The 22529-nt window shown below is 46.2% G+C and overlaps 3 protein-coding genes across 3 annotated transcripts in view; 2 read left to right on the forward strand and 1 right to left on the reverse strand.

Moving 5' to 3' along the window:
- The window catches only part of FEZ1 (fasciculation and elongation protein zeta 1 (zygin I)), a 13025-nt gene extending 10348 nt beyond the window's left edge, over positions 1–2677 (forward strand). Inside the window, exons 5-7 of the mRNA XM_009329898.1 lie at positions 333–407; positions 1069–1135; positions 2633–2677. Coding sequence (XP_009328173.1) covers positions 333–407; positions 1069–1135; positions 2633–2649 — 159 coding nt within the window. The 3' untranslated portion in view covers positions 2650–2677. The remainder of the gene's footprint in view (positions 1–332; positions 408–1068; positions 1136–2632) is intronic.
- On the forward strand, positions 1322–2617 carry LOC103921862 (keratin-associated protein 12-2-like). Its single transcript, XM_009329897.1, has 3 exons — positions 1322–1365; positions 1770–1840; positions 2142–2617. Exons 1-3 carry the CDS (start codon positions 1322–1324, stop codon positions 2615–2617), a joined length of 591 nt encoding a protein of 196 aa, XP_009328172.1.
- A 1716-nt stretch (positions 2678–4393) lies between the features above and the next one.
- PKNOX2 (PBX/knotted 1 homeobox 2) overlaps positions 4394–22529 on the reverse strand; it is a 35995-nt gene continuing 17859 nt past the window's right edge. Inside the window, 8 exon segments of the mRNA XM_009329896.1 lie at positions 4394–6043; positions 6823–7001; positions 7414–7490; positions 9284–9403; positions 11099–11196; positions 11278–11410; positions 17583–17771; positions 21022–21193. Coding sequence (XP_009328171.1) covers positions 5796–6043; positions 6823–7001; positions 7414–7490; positions 9284–9403; positions 11099–11196; positions 11278–11410; positions 17583–17771; positions 21022–21193 — 1216 coding nt within the window. The 3' untranslated portion in view covers positions 4394–5795.

Consider the following 22529-nt stretch of genomic DNA (forward strand, 5'->3'; position numbering starts at 1 on the left):
CCCCTGCACCCCCCAACCCCCCTTTAAAATATTTTTTAATTTTACAACCCGACTCCGTCCCCTACACCCCGCTAATCCATCTTGCAAAAATCACCATTTTTCGCCCCAAAAAAGCCTCCCTAAGCAGGGGTTCATGTTTGGGTGGGTTTTGCAGCATGCAATTAATTCGGTAGCCCCAAAGTACCTGCAAATTAAATGCAATCGCAGGAAAATCGCAGACATACTCTCTTTTTGCACCAATTTGGGGTGATTTGTCTCAAGGTGGTGCAAAAAATAGGCAGTTTTGTCCCATCTGGGTGGTTTTTGGGGTGGTGGGGTGTTTTTTTTTGCAGTACCTGAACACGGTGATTCCCTACGAGAAAAAGGGGTCGCCACCCTCCGTTGAGGACCTGCGGATGCCCCCCAACGGGGAGTATTCATTCAAGCTGCCGTTCTGGGGCAGAATCAGCTGTTTTGCATCACTGCGGTGTGGCGTATTTGGGACGTAAATGCACATTTTGCATTGCTGCAGCAGCTGCGATTTGGGTGCATCATTGCAGTGCAGCCAGCTTGGGGTGCAGTCCCCTTTTTTTCTGCATCATCGCAGCATGGGCAATTTGAGGTGCAGTCGCTCACGTTGCATCATTGCAACAAAGCCCATTTGGGGGTGGGGGGGAAGACCCATTTTGCAGCACAGCTGATTTGGGGTGCGATCACCCATTTTGCATCACCGCAGCACAGCTGATTCGCAGCAAAGCCCCCCCCCCCCATTTTTGCCCCATACCCCAGTGCCCTGATTTGGGCGATCACCCATTTTGCATCACCGCAGCACAGCTGATTCGCAGCAAAGCCCCCCCCCCCCCATTTTTGCACCATACACCAGTGCCGATCTGGGGGTAAAACACTTGTTCTGCATTGCCACAGACTGGCTGGTTGGGGGTGAAAGTGCTTGTTTTGGATGCTCTTAGGCCTGGTGCATTGTGGGAAACTCTGGCAGTGTCTCTGTGGCGACTGTGGGGCTGGTTTTGGGTGGAAAAGGGACACCTGGGGGGCTGTGGGCCTGGGCTCATGGCTCCGTTCTCCCTTGCAGTCCTGTTTGCCATGAAGGAGGGGAACGAGAAGGTGCCCACACTGCTCACAGACTACATCCTCAAAGGTATCTGCTCACCTCGTGCATCCCCCGTGCACCCCTCGTGCATCCTTCATGCAGCCCCTGTGCAGCCCTTGTGCCTCTGTGCATCCACCATGGATCCCCTTCTGCATCCTCATGCATCCTGTCAGCATCCTTGTGCATCTCCCTGGCATCTTTTGTGCATCCTTCATGCATCTCCATGCATCCCTTATGCATCTCCAGTGCATCCTTCGTGCATCCTGTGTGAATCCCAGGTACATCTCCTGTGCATCCCTCATGCATCCTTCATGCATCTCCCGTGCATCCTTTCTGCATCCTTGTGCATCTCCCTTGTATCCTTTGTGCATCCCTTGCCCATCCCTCATGCAACTCCATGCATGCCTTATGCATCTCCGGTGCATCCCTCATGCATCCTTTGTGCAGGTCTCATGCATCCTCACACACCTTCGTAGATCACTCTGCCTGCACTTGCCTTGCAACGTTACGTGGCCCGTCTGCTTCCTTCATGCAGCCTCATGAACCCCTGTGCACCCCCTTTCACCCCTCGTGCACCATCGTGCATCCCTCATGCATCCCCATTCATCCTCCATGCATCTCCTGGGCACCCCTCATGCATCACCCGAGCATCCTTGTGCATTCCTGTGCATCTCCCACACAGCTCTTGTGCAGCCTCCTGCATCCTCGCGCGTCCCTCATGCACCCTTCCTGCACCAATCTTGTGCATTCCTCGTGCATCCCTTTCATGTTCCTCCTGCATCCTCTGTGCATCCCATTTGCAGCCACTGGGCAGCCTCATGCAGCACTCATGCATGCTTGTGCATCCTTGTGTGCCCACATGCCCTCATACATGCCCATGCATCCTTTCTGCATGCTTACGTGTGCACGCTTATGCACCCTTGTGCACCCCCATGCATCCCCATGCACACTCATGTATCCTCATGCAACCCCCATGCAGGCTTATGCATCATTGTGCACCCTTGCACACCCTTGTGTATCCCAGTGCATGCTTGTGCACTCTTGTGCATCCCAGTGCAAGCCTGTGCATTGTGCGTGCTCATGCATCCTCGTGCATCCGCGTGCACACTCATGCATCATCGTGCATCCTCATGCATCCCTGTGCACACTCGTGCATCCTCGTGCATCCCCATTGCATTCATGCATCATCGTGCATCCTCATGCATCCCTGTGCACACTCGTGCATCCTCGTGCATCCCCATTGCATTCATGCATCATCGTGCATCCTCATGCATCCCTGTGCACACTCGTGCATCCTCGTGCATCCCCATTGCATTCATGCATCATCGTGCATCCTCATGCATCTCCGTGCACACTCATGCACCATTGTGCATCCTCGTGCATCCCCATGCACCCTTGTGCATCCCTGCGCATTCGTGCATCCTCGTGCATCCTCATGCGTCCCCGTGCATGCTCGTGCATCATCGTGCTCCCACGTGCAACCCCACACATCCCTGGTGCACCCTCGTGTGCGCCGGTGCACACCCATGACCTCTCTCTTTGCAGTGCTCTGCCCAACCTGATGCGGCGCTGCCCTCGCGTCCCCCCCACCCCGGCGCCCCCCGAAAACGGGGTCAAACCCGAGGAAAATGGGTCGCCCGTGGCCCCCCACCCCCCGCGCACTCCCCCCACCTTTGCACAGCTGGGAAATAAATAATTCGTTTCATTAATTAAGCAACCAGCCTCCGGAGTCTTCATCCCCCGCTTGTGACGTTGTTTTGCAACTTTTCGATAGAAAAATGCACTTTTTTGGCAGAAAATACCGCCAAGGAAATTCTGCTGTGCTGCTCATGAATATTCAGTACTTTATAAAATATGCAGATTCCTGGCTAATGAGCTGCTGGGTGCTCAGCCGGCTGCAGCGCCGCAGGCAGCCGCCACGATTGCAGCAGCAAAATTCAGCTGTGAATTCCATTTTGAGGGGATTTTTCCCATTTTTCGCTTTTCCGCAGCCCCATTTTCTGCTAAAATTTGTGCAAAATTCACCTTTTCTTCCCCAGAAAATCAACCCATTCATTAGCAACGGGTCATTAGGGGAGGAGGGCGGGGCTTCCATTTTGGGGAGAATTGCTTAGTTTTGGGGTTTGTCACTCATTTGGGGGGACAGTCCCTAATTTAGGGGTCATTGCTCATTTTTGGGGAGTGCCCTCCATTTTGGGGGCAAAGTCAGTCATTTTGGGGGAAGTCGCTTATTTTGGGGAGATTTACTCATTTTTGGGAGCATCACTTGCTTTTGGGGAGAGACATTCATTTTTGGGAGGATCGCTGGTTTGGGAGAGCATCATTTTGGGGGAACTTCACTCATTTTGGGGAGTATTGCTCATTTGGGGGGAGAATTGCTCATTTGAGGGAAGCGTTTTGGGGAGCATCATGGTTTTGAGCAGATCAGTCATTTTGGGGGCACTGCTCCAAAAAATTACTCATTTTGGAGGAGAGACACTAATTTTGGGGACCATTGCTCATATTTGGAGGGCATCCCTCATTTTGAGGAATATCATTATTTGGGGAAATGCCACTTTTTTGGGGGAAAACTTCAATTTCGGGGAGCATCTCGAGCGTCTCTCATTTTCGGGGAGCATAACGTTTTGGGGCAGCATCACCCATTTTGGGGTGGGTCACTCCTTTTTGGGGAGCATCACTCATTTTTGGAGAACATAACTCATTTTGGGGTGAGCATCACTCATTTTGGGGGAGAATCACTAATATGGGGGGGGGGATCACCCCTCTTGGGTAACATAATTCGTTTTTAGGGAACATCCCTCATTTTTGGAGAATATAACTCATTTTGGGGTGAGCATCACTTATTTTAGGAGGGGTGTAACATTTTGGGGGAGCATCACTTATTTTGAGGGAAAATCACTCATTTGGGGGGGGGGGTTGCCCTGTTTGGGTACCATCATTCCTTTTTGGGGAACATCACTCATTTTTGGAGAACATAACTCATTTCGGGGTGAGCATGACTCATTTTAGGGGGGGTGTGTAACATTTTGGGGGTGTATCACTCATTTTGGGAGAACAACATTTTGGGGTAAAATCACATTGGAGCTCATTTGGGGGGGCATCACTTATTTTGGGGGGAGCATCACTTTTGGAAGTATAAATCCTATTTAGCGCCGCATCACTCAATTGCGGATTTGGGTCAATTCACCCATTTTGGGACTCATTTGCCTATTTGAGGGGAGTTTTGCCCATTTTGGGGGGCTATTCACCCATTTTGGGGGCTTCTCCGCTCGCAGGAAGAAGCTGCCAATAAAATACAGCTGCGAAACCTCATCTCGTAGCACTTTATAATAAATGGCCATGAATTAATACTAAATTACAATGAATTCTTTATGAAATTACAGATTACATTCACGCCAGATCAGTATCGAAAAATAGGCTTTTCTGCCCATTGCATCGCTCGGTTTTTTTTTTCCCCCCCGGCTGCTCGTTTTGTTTTTTTTTCTCAACTCTTCAAGAGCCAAAAAAAATGACAAAACCGGCAAAAAGCCGCAAAAAAAAAAAAAAAAGATCCTTCTTACAGAAACCTGCATTTACAGGAGGAACCTGCAGAAGAAAATTCCTTTATTATTTTTGCCCCGCATCACCCGGGTTTGCTTTTGCATTTCCCCCACACCACATTTTAAGGAGAAATTTGCCCTTTTGCTAGCATTTAAAAAAAAAAACCCAAAATACGTTGGTTTTTTGCAGAGCCGCCCTCCCCCATGGCTCGTCTGGGGTAAAACCACCATTTTCCCATGCGGGTGGACAATATCAAGGAGAAACCATCTTTCCAGCAACAATATTGAATTTCCTTCCACCCGGGCAAATCTTGGGGGTCACCATTCAATTTTGGGTGAAAATCTGTACTTTTTAAACCCTTTTTCCCCCCCATTTTTTCCTGACTCGGTGCCAAAACACCCTGGGAAAGTTGCTCCCGGCAGCCTTTGCCCCAACTCTGCGTCCAGTCTCAGCCCTTAAGGACGAGGATGGGATGGGTTTTTTTTCCAGATTTGATGGGTTTTTAGCGCATAAATTAAAGGATTTGGGGGAATTTCCTCCCTTTTCCAGAAAGTTGCATCCGGAGTCACCAAACGGCCACAGGATTGGGGCCAAAACAGGGAGGTTTGGGCAATCCGGTGGGTCAAGAGTGCCAAACCCTCCTCAGATCCGACCTGAAGCAGAATTTGCACTCGCCGATTTTTTTTTTTTTTCTCCGCGTGCCAATATTTATGCCTGTGAATCATCTTTTTGGGGGAAGAACCCAAAAAGCATCAGTCTTGGGGTGGGGATGGGGGTTTTTTGCACCAAGAAATCCAAGTGATGGACGCAGTGGCCCACGGTGAAAACCTGGTGTCGCCCAACAGCATCCAAGCATCGCGTGGGGAAAAACAGCTTCCCCTAAAAACGCTTTTTTTTACCAAAAACGAAGGGAAGGGGAAAATAAAAATAAAACCTGAAAAAAAAAATTAATCTGGCCACAATATGTGCCTTGTAAACATGTGTCCTTCACTTCCACACGCCGACATGGTGGTCCCCGTGCTCCCGTAGGCAGCCAGGGCATCTGCCAGCGCCTCCAATTTGCTTTTTTCTCACCAATTTTGTTTTTGTTCTTGCCGGGTTTTTTTGGCATTTTTGCGGGAGTTTTGTTTCCGGTGCCGTCAATGATTTGGGGAGGGCGCAGGAGGAGCTATTCCAGCGAGTCACTGTGGTCCAAGCCGAGGTCGGCGCTGGGCGCCGCTGGGAGGCCACCAGGCTCTTCCTCCAGCTCTTCCTCCTCTTCTTCCTCCTCCTCCATCTCGTCCTCATCCTCCTCGTCCTCCTCCTCCTCCTCGGTGCCGTCGAGGGAGTCGTCGTGGGCCGCCAGCATGGCCTGCTGCATGGCCATGGTGGCCGTGGCTGACGAGAGGGGTTGCAGGTTGTCCATGCTGAGCGAGCCTGAAATTAAAAAAAAAAAATACATAGAAATAAGGACTTCCCAGCTAATATAAAAAGGACAAAAAAGTGCATAAACCGAGAATAACCCAAGTGAAAAGCTGTACCTAGACAGAGCACCCTGTAGGGTGTCCCACCTGCCCCAGCCACCCCCCGAAGGCCAACCCTTAATTTTTTTAGCTAATGTATCTTCATTAAATAACAAGAAACCTTCATTTTTGAGCAAGTAGATGCCCAAATCGGTTAGGCAGATCTTCTCTTCATGCTCTCTTAATTTCCACCTTCCCTTCTCTTCATCTTCTCTCTTCCCCTCTTGCCTGCTCCATGCTCATCTCTGCTCTCTTCACCTTCTCTTCATCTTCTCTACTCCTCTTCATTTTCATCATCTGTTCTCTCTTCATCTTCTCGCTTCCCATCTTGTCTCATCTGTCTTCTCATCTCATCTTCATCTTCTCAACTTTCTTCGTTTTGTCTCCTCTCCTCTCCCCAACTCCCCCTTTATCCCCTCCCCAGCACCTCAGGAGATATCCCAAGTGTTGCCCCAGAGCGAGTTATCCTTGAGGGCTGTTCCTGTGCTGAGGAGATGGCACTGCCCCATTGCCAGCGCCTTTGTGATGGCCAACTGGAAGGATCTTCTTGCATGAGCCACTTCTTCAACATGTTTTTCCCCACAGGGTGATAAAGGGCTCTAGAAATCCTTAATTATCCTAATTATTAAGGCCATAATTTAATGCATGGCCACTCCATCCGGGAAGGGCAGAAGCCATCAGGATTGTCCTTACCATCAGGATTTGTCCCCGAATTGCCACCCTGCTGCTGCAGAACCCCAGCGGCGATGGAGTTGGGCCAGAACCGCTGGGTGGGCCGGTGCTGAGACTTGATTTTCTTGGCTTTGGGGGCTGGGTCCGGGTTGCTGGCGTCGAGCATCGGCTGTAGGATGCGCCGCCGGGCATTTATGAACCTTTCCAGGGAAAACAGAGACCATTCGAGTAAGTAAGAGTCATTACATCAGTTTTGAGTTAGAACAATGAACGTTATAACAATTTAATGAGTTGCAATGTAAAACCCTTTCGAAAGTGGCTGCATGGTCCAAAAAGCTGGGGTTTTACCCTGTTTTATTTGTCTGTGGCATGTCACACCATTGCATTAATTTTTCCAGCCGCGTTGGAGGCTGCTATGTAGTGGGTCTGCCAGGAGAGGGCACTGAGACATCACAAACGAACGCCATCGTGCAAACACACCCAAGCCCGTCTCCCAGAAATCATCCCTAACCGCCCAAGTTACCCCCCGAAAAAGCATTATATAGCACGAAAATAGCGTGAAAAAATTTCTAAAGCCAGCAAGGTGACTGCATGGGCCACCGATGAGCTCACCAGTTGTTGACTTGCAAGAGGGTGAGGTTGGTTTGGGCAGCGATTTGCCTCTTCTCGTCCTCTGTGGGGTAGGGGTGCTGGAAAAAAAAAGAAGTGGGGCAGCAAAATGACATCCCTGTGTGCAAAACGGCAGCCCCGAGTGAAAAAAAAAAATGAACACCACCCCTCCCCCCCCATTTTTTTTCATTTTCCCACCCCAAATTTGGTGGCTTCTTGCATTTGCAAGATGTAGGGCTTAAGGGTGGCATCCAAGAGCATCGTGGTTTCTTCGGTGTCCTTAGGGCTTTTCCAAGGCTTTCCATCCAAGACTTTTCCTTGAAGGAAAAGACTTTTTTTTAGTATTAGCGATTTTCTAATAACGGTTGTTGGTAAAGGTGGGATTTGGGCTTCAAAGCCCACTGTCACCCATAACGCTCCTTGTCAGGTGCATCAATAAACCACCCTGAAACATCTGCCATAGGCTACCAGCACTCAAAGCTTCAACAACTCCCTCCCAACTGTGCTAAAATCCTCCTTTCCAACCCCAAAAATGAAATTATTATCAAACCAGCCCCATGTGTCATTTTTCGGAGCCCCAAGCCAGCGCCAGTGTTGATTCACATGACTTGTTTTCCAGCTGTTTGCCCCCAAAACAGTGTGATTTCCTTGACAAAACCACCCGAAGTCATGGCATGCCGGAGACCCCCATCCCACCGGGGCCTCAGGGATGCCAAAGGGGTTAAAAATGGCCCTTTTTTGGCAAAAGTATCTCCATTTTTGGCACATTATTTCCAGGATTCCTTCCTCCTGCTGGTGTTACAAAACTCCCAAACCCAATAAAACAATGAGTATCGATGCTATTAGGTTAAAAACCACATCATTTATGCTGCCAGATGGAGAAATCTCATGGGGATTCCCAAGCATCTTCTGACCATGAGCACCAGGCTGAGAGCAAAGGTCCAACCGTCCAGTAGAAGCACAATTTCTTTCAGTTTTTCAATGCAGTCTTGGAAGTTTCAAACCATGGGGCTCTCCTAGCACCTGGCAGAAAACTGTCTTCTAAATCCTTTTTCTGCTTACAAATCTGCAGTCCAGCCCTCCAAAAGCATGGGAGATGCATGACGCAGCTTGGGATGGTGGCCCAACACAGCGATGTTCTTGTCCTCAATGCAATAAGTCCAAAAATTTCCCATTTAAAAAAGGCTGGAAAGTTCCCAGCCAGCTGCTGCTCCATGTCCTGGGTCATGTTTTGCCCCAGGTTGCTCCTTGGAGGTGTTATTTTCCATCTTGCTGCTACCTTGGGCGTCTCCCACCTTCCTGGAGACCCTCATGCAACTCTTTGCCACCAGCTTCTGAGTGATTTCTTGGCGGAATTATGCAGGGAAAAGGGGCTTTTTTTACCTTTCTGCCCTTCTTCCAGCTCTGCTGACGGGAGAGCAATCTCCTTGCACGAAAATATCCTGGTTGCATCCTCTGAGCTCCTTCCGTCTACCTACATCTCCATCCCCCAAAATGGGGCAATTTTGCAATTCTGCATTTCGACTGATTGCTGATGTGCCACAACCATACCTGTGGGGCAGCTTTCACACCCTGGCTTGCTGGAAAACGGTATTTTGGAGCTGTTAACTGGAAAAAAATGCTCCATCACCCATCCGCTATAATTTGTGGAAGTCCCCCTCCGGTTTTCTTTGCTTCTTCATGCATTAAGGGAGTATTTTTACCACCTGCAGTGAAAACGGTCATCCCCAAAATACTCCCAAAATAGAACCAAAGCTACTTTGTGCCTCTGAATATAAATTCAGACAAACCACCACCTCGATTTGTAGGGTTTTGGGGGTTTTTGCCTTTTTTTTCCAGCTTTGCAGGGTGTTTTGGTGGCTGCGGTGCTCACCATGAGATGCTGGAAGAGCCATGAGCGCATGATGTTGGTGGCATGTTTGGGCAGGACGCCTCGCTTGTTCTTGGACTTCTTGTCCTCACCGTCGAGGAGGGAGGTGAGATCCAGGTTCACCTGCCGGGGGAGAAGAACAGGGAGAGAATTGGCTGAAAACGGCGATGGGCAACCCGAAAACTGAGCAAAACCAACACAAAAAATGAGCAAAACCAACACAAAATGGGAGTGGGGCGAGTGCAAAAAAACATGAACTCATAGGGAGCATCCAAAATCCATTTTTTCAAAAAAAAATTTGCATTAAATCCTCATTTTCCCCCAGGACCTCTATTTAATATCTCTGTTTTTTTGCCAATGCTTTGCAAAGGGCAATGGGCTTTTTCTCCCTGTGGTGGCACCGGCACAGCTGGGGACTGTGGTGCCGATGCTACGACCTTTTTCGATGTGCAATTAAGGGGGAAAACACTTTTACCTTAAAAAAACAAACAAACAAACAAACAAAAAACCCCAAAAAGTTACTTTCTAAACCCGAGGTTAAAACCCTGCCACTCATTAAACCCCTTGAAAACCTGCGTTCCTCACCCAGCTGATGCCCACCATGAGGAGAAACGTGCCCCTTGAGTGAAAACTTGTGCTTTTTTCCCCCCCTCCAAAAAAAAAAAAAAAAATCTTGCTGCAAGAGAAGTTTTAATGAGGTTGCGGGAACTGAACTGAAATCTCAGCGCTTGAGTTAAAAAGGGAATTTTTTTTTTTTCCCCCCAGCTCTTCATCAAAACATTTCTCCTGGATGAATTAAACATCAGGCCAGCAGGTCCCTGCGATTCCCCTGGGCGCCGGCAGAATAAATCATGCTGGCGGCGCGAGAAGAGCATCCGGAGGTGCTTGTCTGGGGCTCTCTCCCTGCCCCGATATTCCCTGCGCGCGTGTTTTTCGCACCACAGAGGGTTTTGCTGCAAGATTCAAGCCCGCGATGGAGAGGTATTAAAGAAAGAAGGAAAAAAAAGAAGCATTGCACAGGCAATAAAACCTGCCAGGGAGGTGCCACCCATTTCCAAAATGCCATTCATTTTTTTCTTTAAGAGGCTCCTGCAATTAAATTGGGGCGTTTCAGAAAAAAATTTTGCATGGGGGGATTTTTGCTGATCTGCCCCCGGGAAGCAGCGTAGCAGAAATCAATGGGTTTTTGCCCAAATTCCTGGGGAATGGAGGTTTGGAAGAGATCACAGGCAACACAGCCAACGGGGATAGCAAGTCGTCCTTATAAATCCATTTCTACCCCAAATTGTCAACTTACTGCAAGGATGCAGCCACGCGGGGAAACACCACATAGTTAACTGCAATTACACAAAAGGAGCAAAACCGGAGCAAATGGCTAAAAAATACCCCAAAATCCTTAAAGCAAGGAAAAAAATGAGTCATTCCCATGAGTGCTGTGATTGCCGTACTGGACAGGCAATGCCGGTGATCCCAGATCCATAATATAATAGCAATAGCATATATCATATCCTATACAATACGATATGATATGATCCTATACTATACTATAACACACCATAACATAATTAATATTATTATATATTATTTATTATAATATAATATAGCAATAATATAAGCATTTCTATAATTTGTTAGGCTGTTGCTATAATTTGTTAGGTACCTCAAAGGCACCCGGCAGATGGATTTAACCAAGGTTTCTTGCTAATTAAAAATTTAGAATACTCCAAGGGTTGAATTTATGGAAAAATTGGAGTTTTTGCTCGCTGCAGCAGTGCAAAATATTGCGTAAAATGGAAATTTGAGGTGGGAAGGTCTTACCTGGGTGTTGGGGATCTGCAGGGCACCGGGGGCGATGGCTTGGGCAAGGACCTGGCCCTGCGACGTCACCATCGTCACGGGCTGGTACAAGGCTCCACCTATGGAAAAAAAAGGCTCGTGGGGGTACCAAACCCCCAAATTTCTCCTCCCACCCCGCCAGCCTCCCCCATGGCCCCTACCTGGCACAGCGGGTGAGCCACTGCCAGCGCTCATGGCCAAGTTGCCTGGCGGTAGTGCGGCCGCCGGCACCACGATGCCCGGCGGCGGGTTGGAGGCGGGCGGCAGCGCCACAGGTGAGCTCTGCAGCATCTCCTGCGGAAAGAAATATTAAAAACATGAATTTTAACATGCGGCGGGAGCATGCAAGGTTTTAATTTCCCCCCTCCAATAAATATGCCCCATTGCCTTTTTTTTTTTTTTCTCTAGGTGGTTCAAGAGGCAAAACTGCAGAAAAAGGGATTTTTCAGTTTGTTGCAATTGCAAAAAAAGATGGAAAAATAAGGATTTACGCTTTGCAAAGCTCCCACTTAGCATCTTCCCCAAACTCGTCCTCTTTGTGCAGCCACTATTTCCCATACGGAAAAAGGAGGGGGAAAAAAAAAAAAACCCATGATAGAGAAGTAGGAATTTCTTCAATCTTCTTCTTCTTTCCATAAATTTCTGTTTTCTTGGTGCTTTGACTGGAACTGGATGATGCAGCATTTGCTAAAACCACGGGTTTAGCACCACGGGTTCGCCTTGTCAGAATAATAGTAAAATAATGAAATTAATAATAATATAACCCAATTTGATATCATTCCTTGCAGCTTTAAACTAACTTCTTGCAAAAATGGGCATTTTTTTAGCCACAAGCTGTAATCTTATTATCAACCCTATCTCTGGAGAGCAGCTCTTGCATGTGAGAAGCAATTGGAAAAAGCCCAAATTGAATGATTATTTGCGTATTTAATGCAATATTTTGGGAAGGGAAGGGTGCTGCGACTGAGGATACAGGGGAACACAGGGCGATGTACCACGACCTCCCAGATGGGCAGGATTTTTGTGCGTTATGCCCATAATATTTTAGAAAATCACCATTTCAAAATAAGCCCAAGATGACTATATATCTCTGATTCGCCCAGCTGTAATGGAAATAAAACTGCACTCATTTCTCGCAATAAAAATATTTTTTCCCCTTTTCCTACCCATTTTCCCATTCTGCATCACTTTCCTGGTGTCCGGCTGGTTCTCAACTGTTGAACAAAATGCCAACAAAGGGGATTTTTTTTTTCACCTTTTTATTCAATTTCCCTTAATTTTGATGCATTTCTTCAAGAAACCTGTATCTTGGCTTAAGAAAAGGGGATTTCTCTGGACTAGCGACATGCAACAACACTGGAAAAGGTGACCACGCAAACACGGTCGGGTCGCAAAAAGCCATAGCTCCTCTTTTCCTTCCAATAAAACTATAGATATGGTAATTTGAACACACAAATCAATTAATTTTACATCAAGAGATGATGCGAGCCCATCGTTCAGCGGGGAATTAGGGTACCCTTGTGTCCATGTCAATGCATTTCCCATTGCTGAGGGGAAAAAATGTCATTTTTGTTCCTTTTCTTTTTTATTTTCCCCATTACCTTCATGCTTCTATCAGCTTTTTCCCCCATCAGTCACCACTGATTTGCCTGTGCGATGGTTGTGAATAAACTCTGATTTCCCTGCATGCTTTTGCTATTAAAATCCCTTGCTGCATTTTCCTCTCCCATGATGCCAAGCCCAAAATGTTGCAACCGACGCCTCTGCCACATGTTATTTTTGTCCTCTCCATTGATGATCTGAATATTATTTATCTGGATATTTTGCTGCAATTGCTGTGAATTTTTGCTTCGCCTCCCTTTTCATAGCTAAATTAATAAAAAAATGCAAATATGACCATAAAATACTTGTACTCTTTTTTAATATCCCTTCCCCATCTCCAGCCTTTTGGGGGAAATGGGTTTCAATTTGAAAAATGAGGATTTCCCAGCATACAGAAAGCAAAAATCGGTTGCTTTTGCATGCACTTGGACTTGGCTTTTGCTAAGCGTCTGGCTAACAAACACAGTGGAAATATTCGTATAAAACCAAATGTGGTTCTTGGAGAACCTCAGAAAGCAGTCAGGTATGGCCAGGGGCGACCAGAGATTTGGACCAGCCTGAAGACCTGCAGCTTTCCTCTCCTGCCTTGTTTTTCCGTGATTCCTCAAAAGAAGGGCATCCAGAAGACCATTTTTGGAAGTGCACTGGGAAGAAATAATTTGGGATATCGGAAAATGGGAACAAGAAACTGCCATTTCCAGATATAGTGGTCAAAGCCATTTTCAATAGCATTTTATGATGAAAAAAATTGCATTTTTTTGGTGGCGTAGAGGAAAACTGTCCCAAAACACCAGCTCAGTGGTGTCCAAAAAGGCAGAATATTGGTAATTATTAGAAAAAGATACAAAAGAAATTCATGGTTCTGCAACATCCCTGTGAAACCAGGGTACCCAATGAAAGTGGAGGCTCTGCCTTAAAATAAATACAGATATCTCCAAGAAGATTTAAAAAATACATTTTTGCATACTAATTGCCTTGGTTCGCAAATGCCAGCCAAATTATATTACGCTTGTGATTTTGCTGCAAAGCTGTTTTATATTTTAGGACTCAAAGTAAGTTGAAATGTTTCCGGCAATTTTGAAACTTGAGTGTAAAAAATGTATCACTAGGTGTCTCTGCAGATCCACATCTTGGCACTGACCTTCCGCTGCTCTATGGCAAAACACGATTTCTCCGAATTAAAAGTCACTTTAATGAAGAAAAAGACCTGGTACATATTGCATCACACAAAAAAAACCTTATCTCGCAATAAGGCAAGTGTCAAAGGCCAAGTGCCCAAGTGTGAATAAGTGTCAAAATTCAGCGCTACTTGGGCTGATGTCCTTCCCCTTGCGCTTCATGGTACAAGCAATTTATTTTTGGGTGGCACACATGCGTAAAAATTTCTGTCTTATCCTAACTTTGTGAAATTTATTTGTGCTTGAGTAAAGATGGGAAAAATTGGGCTTAGTTGGAGAAAAAAGAAACCTACGAGTTTGCTGAGAAAGAGTTGGCCAAACTCAAACTCGTGTAAGAAGATTCGTAGAGCTCCTTCGTGGATGGATGAATTTGATTTAATCCATTTTAAATGTCCCTGGCAGTGCTGTGGTTCCCAATACGATTGGCTTTGTGGTGGGTTTTTTTCCTGCAAGTGAAGTCAACTGGAGAGCAGTGAGGACCACTTCGATGTCAAAGGCAAGGTGAACTGATTTACTTTAAGTGTTGGCTTCCCCCCCCTCCCCATGTAACAAGCACCTCCCCTCTCCTATCCTTGTCTGAAAAACTTGAAAAATATTCATTGAAGGAAGGGAGGGAGTTAAAAAGGGTCCGATGAGGACTCAAGGGAAAGGAATGAAGCCAAGTGGAAAACAACCAAGAAAAATGGAAGATTGCTTGGTGGATTTGCAGGCCAAAGAGGCTAAAACTCCTCCGCAAAACAAAGTAGAGCACAAAATGAGAAAGCGGTGGAGAAAATAGGGTAGGAAAATGTCTACAAGGTAATGAAGGTTCAAGGAAGGCTCACCACACAGGAAAAAACACTAACTTTTCATCTAAACTTGGCCAACACCAGGAGTCATCTCCAGACTTGGTGACACAAGAAGACTTCAGCAACAGTAGAAATGCCTCCGCTTGCCCGATTTTCCCATCATGCACCTGTCAGGTTCTTGCTCACCTCCAGGCATTTTTGCATTTCCAGAAATTCTTGCACTTTTCATCTTAGAAAGTAAAAATAACACCAAGCCAAGGGCCACCCTTTTTTGGATACACCAGGGAAATCCAACCGCGATTCTCCCGCGATGACATTTTGACAGCTCTGGCCATTGTTTTCTCAGTGTTGATTGACATCCTTGTAATTGCATATCCTTTTTTTTTTTTAAGCAGGCTGTCCCATGGTAAAAAACTTTGCAAAAAAATGGAAATATCTTGCTTTCATGACCAACCTGGTGTACCTGCTCATAAAATGATCAATGCCCCTCCCATACCCTGAGAAAACCTATTTTCTGAGAAACCTTGTTCATTGATATTAATCACATTTCCATTATTTAGATTTTTTTTTAAAAATTCCTAAATTAGTGGCCCCTTAGCTGTTTTACCTGCCCTCAGCATGAGATTAATAGTATGATAATTAGTGAAATCATCCCACTTGCTGTTTTTTAAACACTGATCCCATGATTCTTCAGCTGTCTGGAGCATCCCCAGCTCTTAAAACTCAACTGATGGATATAGAGTATTTCCACCCTTTTTTTTTAAGCCTTACCTATGCAAATTCAAATATACTCAATGAGTCAAAGCACTCAGGCACTTGACATTGCTTAGCTGGATAACTAGAAAAAATTTGCCGTTGTATCGTCATCCTCATCCAAGGGCCAGCTGAGATGGTGGCTCCTTCCGGTCTATCACTGTGAATATTTTGGCTCCCGTTGCCTGCTGAAAAATCCCTTCGTCGCTGTGCCAGCGTTTCCCCTCCAGTTGGGTCTTTCCTGGGTGTGTTCCCATTTATTTAGCAGCTGCCTCCAAATCCGCACTTGAATTTCTCAACTTGAGAGTCTTGCCCGGAAGGGAAACATCAGCAGCTCCGGGTTTGCAGGAATCGGAGGCGCTTGGTACCTCTCCATGGGCCTGATTATTTTCTAAAGACTTGTGCTAATTTTCTGATACAATCCCCACCTCTTTGTGAAGCACTAAATCCTCATTACTTTTCCTGACCGATGCATTCTAATTAGATCAACACTTTAAAAAAAAAAAAAAGGGAAAAGGGAAAAAAAAAAAACACAATAGCCACAGGACGGCTTTCCATCTCATTAACTCCCTCACTTATTATTTTCATGAAAATTACTGATAAAAAACGTGCATCTCCATTTGCTGGGACCGGGAGCTTCGTCGGCTCATATCTAACATCTCTCTCATCACCGGGATGCGAGCTGTTGCCATGGCGACGCACAATAATAGAAACTAATAAATTACAAACGAGATGCTCGTTGAGCAATTATTGTTCTCTTTTATGCAAGTGTCTTGCTAATTTTGATCATAAGGAATGCTACCATAAAGCAGCGAAGGGATAATAAGTCCATTTCTAGAGATTATTAGAAAATAGAGAGAGGCCGGGTTTTTTTAGATCAATGATTAAGTGGTTTGGTGCTTTCAGGAAACCCAAATAAGAAATAAAACTTTTGGGGGGGGCTTTTCCCTCCCCACACTGAGGGAAGAAAGTGGCCACAAGCGTCATGTTGGAAGCTTCCAACTCTGCAGCACTTGGAGCTGAGCTGCTAAAATCACATTTTTTTCCTTTCCACCACCCTAAAAATGCCCTGAAAAGCCCTAAAAAAGCCACCACCACCTGCCTCCTTTAGGGCGATAGCTCCAAGAGCTGCCTGGGGACACCCTGGCTTATTTTGAGTTGGCTGCAGTTATTTCTGGTGGGATTGTGCAACCCCAAATTTCATTCTCCCCAAAAAAAATCCAGTATCTGAGAGAGGGAAATCCGTAAGGGACATACAACGTTGCATCAAGGAAGTTTTCTGGGATGCAACCAGCCAACATTTATTCCCTGCACTGCAAATGCACATGAAAACCCCAACCCATGGGCAACTTTTTTTCCAAATATTAAGTTAAAATCCCTTATTTTGCCCCAAAAGCCACCAAGGTGCAGCTTTGGTTTGGCCATTTCAATTGATGTTTCTGCAATTCTTGGGCATCTCCTTGTACTTTCCCATTGTGCTTGAGGCACCAAATGTTTCCTTCTCCCAGCTAAAACCCAAATTACACAGAAAAAGAAGTCAAGGTGGGAACGTTGATCATGCTGGGGGAGAACTGCAAGAGGTACCAGGGCAAAAAAGGAGCAGCGAAGCCATAAAGGGTTATCTGAGACCCAAAAATCTGTTCAGCTGCCGTGAAACAAAGACAAGAACAGGGAGAGGAGGAAGTGGTAGAGAAAATCATGGTGTTTCTGTCCCTCCCGCCAACAAATAGTATTTTTTTCATGAAAAAATGCAAATTTCTTGTCCATTTGGCCATGTGCTTGCACGGCTTCTGCAATTCCTTCCCCCCCATTTCACTGCTGCAACATAAGAGTTTAGGAGAAGCCCTCATCCCTCCCTTTTGCTGAGACACAAACATTGGGGTTGCAGCTCTGCCAAACCCATGAAAAGAAAGGCCATGGAAAAAACATTTAAAAAAAGAAAAAAAAATCATCGCAGCATCATTTATTGCACCATATGAGCAAGATATGGGTTATTTTTAATTCTTTTCCTCAGTTGGGGATGGGTTTTGATGAACTTCCAGGAGGCCACAAGAGCTGTAGAGCAACCCCCCAACGTCATTGGCCCAACATGCCCATTGGCCAACGTGCAATGATGATGATTACAGGCGATTTTTAAGGCGTTACCTGGGGGTGGAGGCTGATGGAGGAGGGGTTGGGGGAGTAGGGCCCCCCCAGGTCGTTCCTGAGTAGGTTGTCGCTGTGCATCTTGGTTTTGAGGCAGGTGATGTAGCGGTTGCAAAAGTCCTTGCACAACTCGTTGACCTTCTCCAGCTCCAGGAGGTGGATGCGCAGCACCTGGATCGCCTTCACCATCTATGCAAGGACACAATGGCAGAGTTAAACTCATTTTTTTCCTCAACACATCGGAAAAAAAACCCAAAAAAACAACATTCTCACCCAAAATCTAACCTGGAACCGATCCCTACAGTAGAATTAAACGCATTTTCCTTTCTCAACACACCAAAAAAAGCCAAAAATTCAATATTCTTGCCCAAAACCCATCCCAGACCCCATCCCTCTGCACCTCCACACTTCTTTTCTCTCCCCATCAATCATATCTCTGAAAGCCCAAGAAGCCAAAATTCACCAAAATTACCGTTGCCTTCATGGGAATTGCTCCCTGTGCCCCAAAAAAGTCCAAGCCAAAGCCCTGGTTGTCGAAAAGTGTTTGGTTATTCTCTGGAGGCCACTTCTTCTAACAAGATTATGGGGCTGCAACTCTGCCATAAGCTGTTACCGGTGCAAAGCCTGGGCCTCATTAAAACGTACCCCATAAACATTAAAAATTTTACACATAAAACATTCCTCTCGCCAAGCTGAAACCTTAAGTTTTACAGCCGCTGTTTGAAATCTTGCATAATATATAAAATTTCAGCTATTCACTCCGGGGCAATAAATCCAGTTTTATGTAACAAAGCGTCTTTGCATTTCAAAGGGTGTTTTTAACTTGCAAATTTTAGTGGTCATCTTTACAAACTGCGAGTCACCATGGTTGGGAAACATCCCGAAAAATCCAGGGCCAAACTCAGGTGGCGGCTCAACGATGGAGAAAGCGAATTTTTGTTTGGCAAACAACAATGATGATGGGTTGTGGCTGGAAAAATTATCTTTTTTTGCTTTTTTGGCTTTTTTGGGGTGTTTTTTTTTCCTCCTCTGCAGTTGGTGTAGGCAAAGTGCAAGGTGGAGGTGTCGCGTCCTGGCTCTCCACATCCTCCCAGGGCTCAATGGCCATGAAAGTCAATATTCAAGGGCAAAGGCAAGAAGACCTGACACATATATGTATAAAAAATAAATCTCTCAATTATCTCAGCTCATTTGCTTAGGGTCTCATTTTATGTCCCTGCTCCGCTGCGCCGTATATCTGTCCGGATAAAGAGTTACAGTCCAACGGCGTACGTGCGCGGGGTTGTAAAAAATACAGATGCTGAATTAATTGACTGTGTGGCACTCGGCAGCTGATTGAGTTGATAATGGTGAGATCTGACCTTTTTCTAATTTCTAATTATGTGCATCTCGGCGGTGAGGAATACATGACTCTTATTCTAATGATAGCTAATGCTGCTGGCCTTTTCATCCCTGCTTTGCCATCACTGATTTCTGGGGAATCGGTGGCGTTAAAAAAAAACAAACCACCAAACCAAAAAATAACCAATAAAAAAGGACAATGCAAAAAGGGAAGAAGTGTCAGCTCAGGAACAGGTGGAAATGTTGAGTTTTGAGCACCGCAAGACTTCTTCAACCGAAATTCCCTCCAGTTGGCACCTCCCACCAACAGGAACGGTCCTTCTTCAGCATCACATTAACCATCTCTTCTCTCTTGATGGAGGCCAACCACACTTGAGCAACCTGGATGGCTTTTGGAGAAGTTCTGGGCATTGGGTAGAATATATACATACAGGTATGTCCTAAAAATAGGGCAAAAGTACATATATATATATGAATATGAATATATCCAGTGCTGCAAGATCATACATGGGATCAATGCAACTGCCGATGGCCAAATTCCACCTCAGCAGAAAGAGTTGCTCCAAAACATGCCCAAAAAATGTGATGAGTGTGGGGTTTTTTCAGAAACCACCAAAAAAAACAGTGAAAATGGCCTCTGTGGACGCATCTCCTGCACTGACCATTTGCTGGAGATGTTTCACCTTGACACATGTAGGAATAGGTTTTCCTGCCCCAAAATTTTAGATTTTTTTTTTTTTTTAGTTTCAGCTGGCTTCATCTCTCTCCTCTTGCTAGATCATTGCACCCATTTTTACGTAATTTAATGTGATGGGGGGTTTTTTGGTGCACCTCAACATTTGATGTATGTTCAGTCCCAAAACTGAAATAATCCAAAACATATTGCTTTTTTTGGTTGCTCGTCCCAGAGCAATTTCTGTTCTTGGCTATAAGACATTGCAAAATGGGTTTAGTAATCTGCAAACAGGGCTTTGCATGGCCTGTAATTTTTTTGGAGGGCTTTCCACAGACTCCTAAGCCACTTGTGATTTAGGGATGTCGCAAAACTCTCCTCCATGAGCTGAAATCGGGTGTAAAAGATGCGGGACTTTAATCCATCTTGAAACTGTTTCTTGCGTTTTTAGGAAAGCAGTAGTGTTTGCACTTGGACGAGCATTGCTCCTTTTTCTTCCCTTCGTGACAGGTTGTTGGACAAACTCACCTCCTTGATATCTCCAATATTTGGAAAAAGCTGCCTGTGAATTGCCCGATTTTGCTTCTTTTCTGGGATGAAAATCCCCCTGCGACACATCCCAGAGGACACTCCATCCCTCGGGGAAGCTGTTTTCCTCTTTGCATCGTCAGAAGTGGGTGAAATTGCCTCTTTTGACTTTAAAAATCTGCTTGCGGAGCGCTGGGAGGGTGCACCAGGATGGTGCCAGGGACCTGTCCACCCACACGCTTGCCATGGAGACCCCATGTGGAGGCTTCCTGGACAAAATACTGGGATTTGAGGATGTTTCCTGAGGTCCCTGCAAGAGAAAAGCTCCACCCCAAGCAGAGTCTTCTGAGGCACCTTCCAGCAGCAATGGATATGGTAGGAAATTTGGGTTGCTATGACAGGGAAGCCACCAAAAACAGCCCAAAGTGTCCCAAACCATTGATATGCATCACCCTTTTTGGAAAAAGCTCTTATTTTGCCTTGTTTCTAGGACAAGAGCCGGCCATCACACTTGAAACAAGATGGTGGCAGACAAGAACGCAGATGCTATTGCACGTTGCACCGAAGAGCAGTAATTCCTGCAGAGATTGCAAGTTTTGGGGCACAAAACAACCACCAGTCTTGGCTGTTCCCAGGAAATGCGTTGACCCCATGGCGTTTGTGTGGGAAAACTAGCCAAAAATTGGACAGGGGTTTGTTCCTACAGGCAATCTTATGGAAAAGGTCTCCGAGAAGGTCCTGGAGAAGGTCTCACAAGGTCTGTGGAGAACATTGCCACAGACTACAAACTGAGCCCCAAGACGTTGCCCAAGGTGGTAGGTCTCCATAATCCGTTCCTCATCCCCTACTGTCTCCCCACCCCCCAAAAACCATCTGTCAAGCCCCGGACGCCTCTACCAGGTTGTCCAGCTCGGGGTCATCGCTGAAGAAGGGCTTGTGCTCCTGCTCCTGCTGGTGGACGAAGTTCTCGATGTCAACGTCGAAGCTGGCTGAGGTGATGCACTCGGAACCCTGCGTCGCCTGCTCGCACTTCTCAAAGAGCAGAGTCAGCAGCGGGAACAGCGGGTGCCTGCAGAGGACAAAGGAGACCCCCCCGTAACACCCACTGTTTCAGGTCCCATGTCCATTTTTACCCCACACATCCATTCCCTCCCAGCTTGCAAGAGCCTGGTGATGCAAACCTCACTCCCAAGCCAATGCTGGAAGTGCTCCCTCTAGACCTTTTCGAACAACAAAAAAAAGCTTAAAAATTGCAAAATTCACCATCTTCTCCACCAGGAAATGACCTCTCCCAACGTCTTGGTGCTTTCCATCATTGCACTAAAGCTGGCATTTCCAAAATGTTTTGCCATGGGCAAAAAGGTTTGGCTTTGGGGTGGTTGTCTTGGAGTCATCGGCTGTCCTTGTGGCTTTGCATTTTGGGGATCAACATCAGCACCCATTCATCGATGGTAGTATTTTACCCCAAAATGTCTCTCTTGGTTGGAGACACCAGATGGGGATGAGCTGATATTTCTACGTGCCTGCAGCATCCTTATGGACCAACCTTGCCATGGGTTGCTCCTCCACCAGGAGGTCTCTTTGCACCTCTGTCAAGCACATCCATGTCCGTCCATGAAGACGGGTCAAATCCCACTTCTTTCTTACCACAAGATGATTTTTAGAAAACAAAGATTTGCAATTCTTGCAAATCCACGGTTCGCTCTAATGATTAGAAAACAGGCTTGCAATTCTTGCAAATCCACAATCTGCTCTAATGACGATGCCTAAATCGATCCGGTACGAAATGCAAAAATACATACAGCACCAAAGCACGTGGAGAAGAAGGGGATGAAGACCATGAGTTAGCGCAACCCTCGATGAGCCTCTCCAGCTGTGCAAATTGAAGAAAAAAAAAGAAAGTATTTATGGAGTCTTTCAGGGGAGAAATGCAAAATGCTGTTCCAGGGATGGTCTCCCACAGCACCCCAGTTATCCCAGCACAATGGGATTTGCTCCACCATTTTATCTCCAAAAGATGGTCCAAAGATGATTATGAATCACTTCCCGCCGGTATTTTCCGAGCTGGAGTCAGGCGAAGGGGTTAAACCCCTTGGCTAAGTCTTCATTTGCAGCCGCTAATACCGCAGCATATTATAGTTTAATCTGTCCTGATCCCGGTTTAATGCAAGATTCATCGAGGCTGGAGCGGAGAGCGGAGAGGGGGGGGAAATAATTTCATAATTTCGGCAGCCCCGCCGGGGCTTAGCCGAGGGATATGAAAGGCAAATTCCAGGCGGCGGGCTGAATTATTGGGACTTATGAACCGGCGGCTCAGCGGCAGGTGCCCGCTGCCATTTCCAGAGCCGCTCCATCAATTAGGAGCAAAGGCACGGAATTACCCCAAGGATGTTTTGGGGTTGGTT

The sequence above is a fragment of the Pygoscelis adeliae genome, unplaced genomic scaffold (assembly GCF_000699105.1).
Source record: "Pygoscelis adeliae isolate BGI_AS28 unplaced genomic scaffold, ASM69910v1 Scaffold408, whole genome shotgun sequence".
Lineage (NCBI taxonomy): Eukaryota > Metazoa > Chordata > Aves > Sphenisciformes > Spheniscidae > Pygoscelis > Pygoscelis adeliae.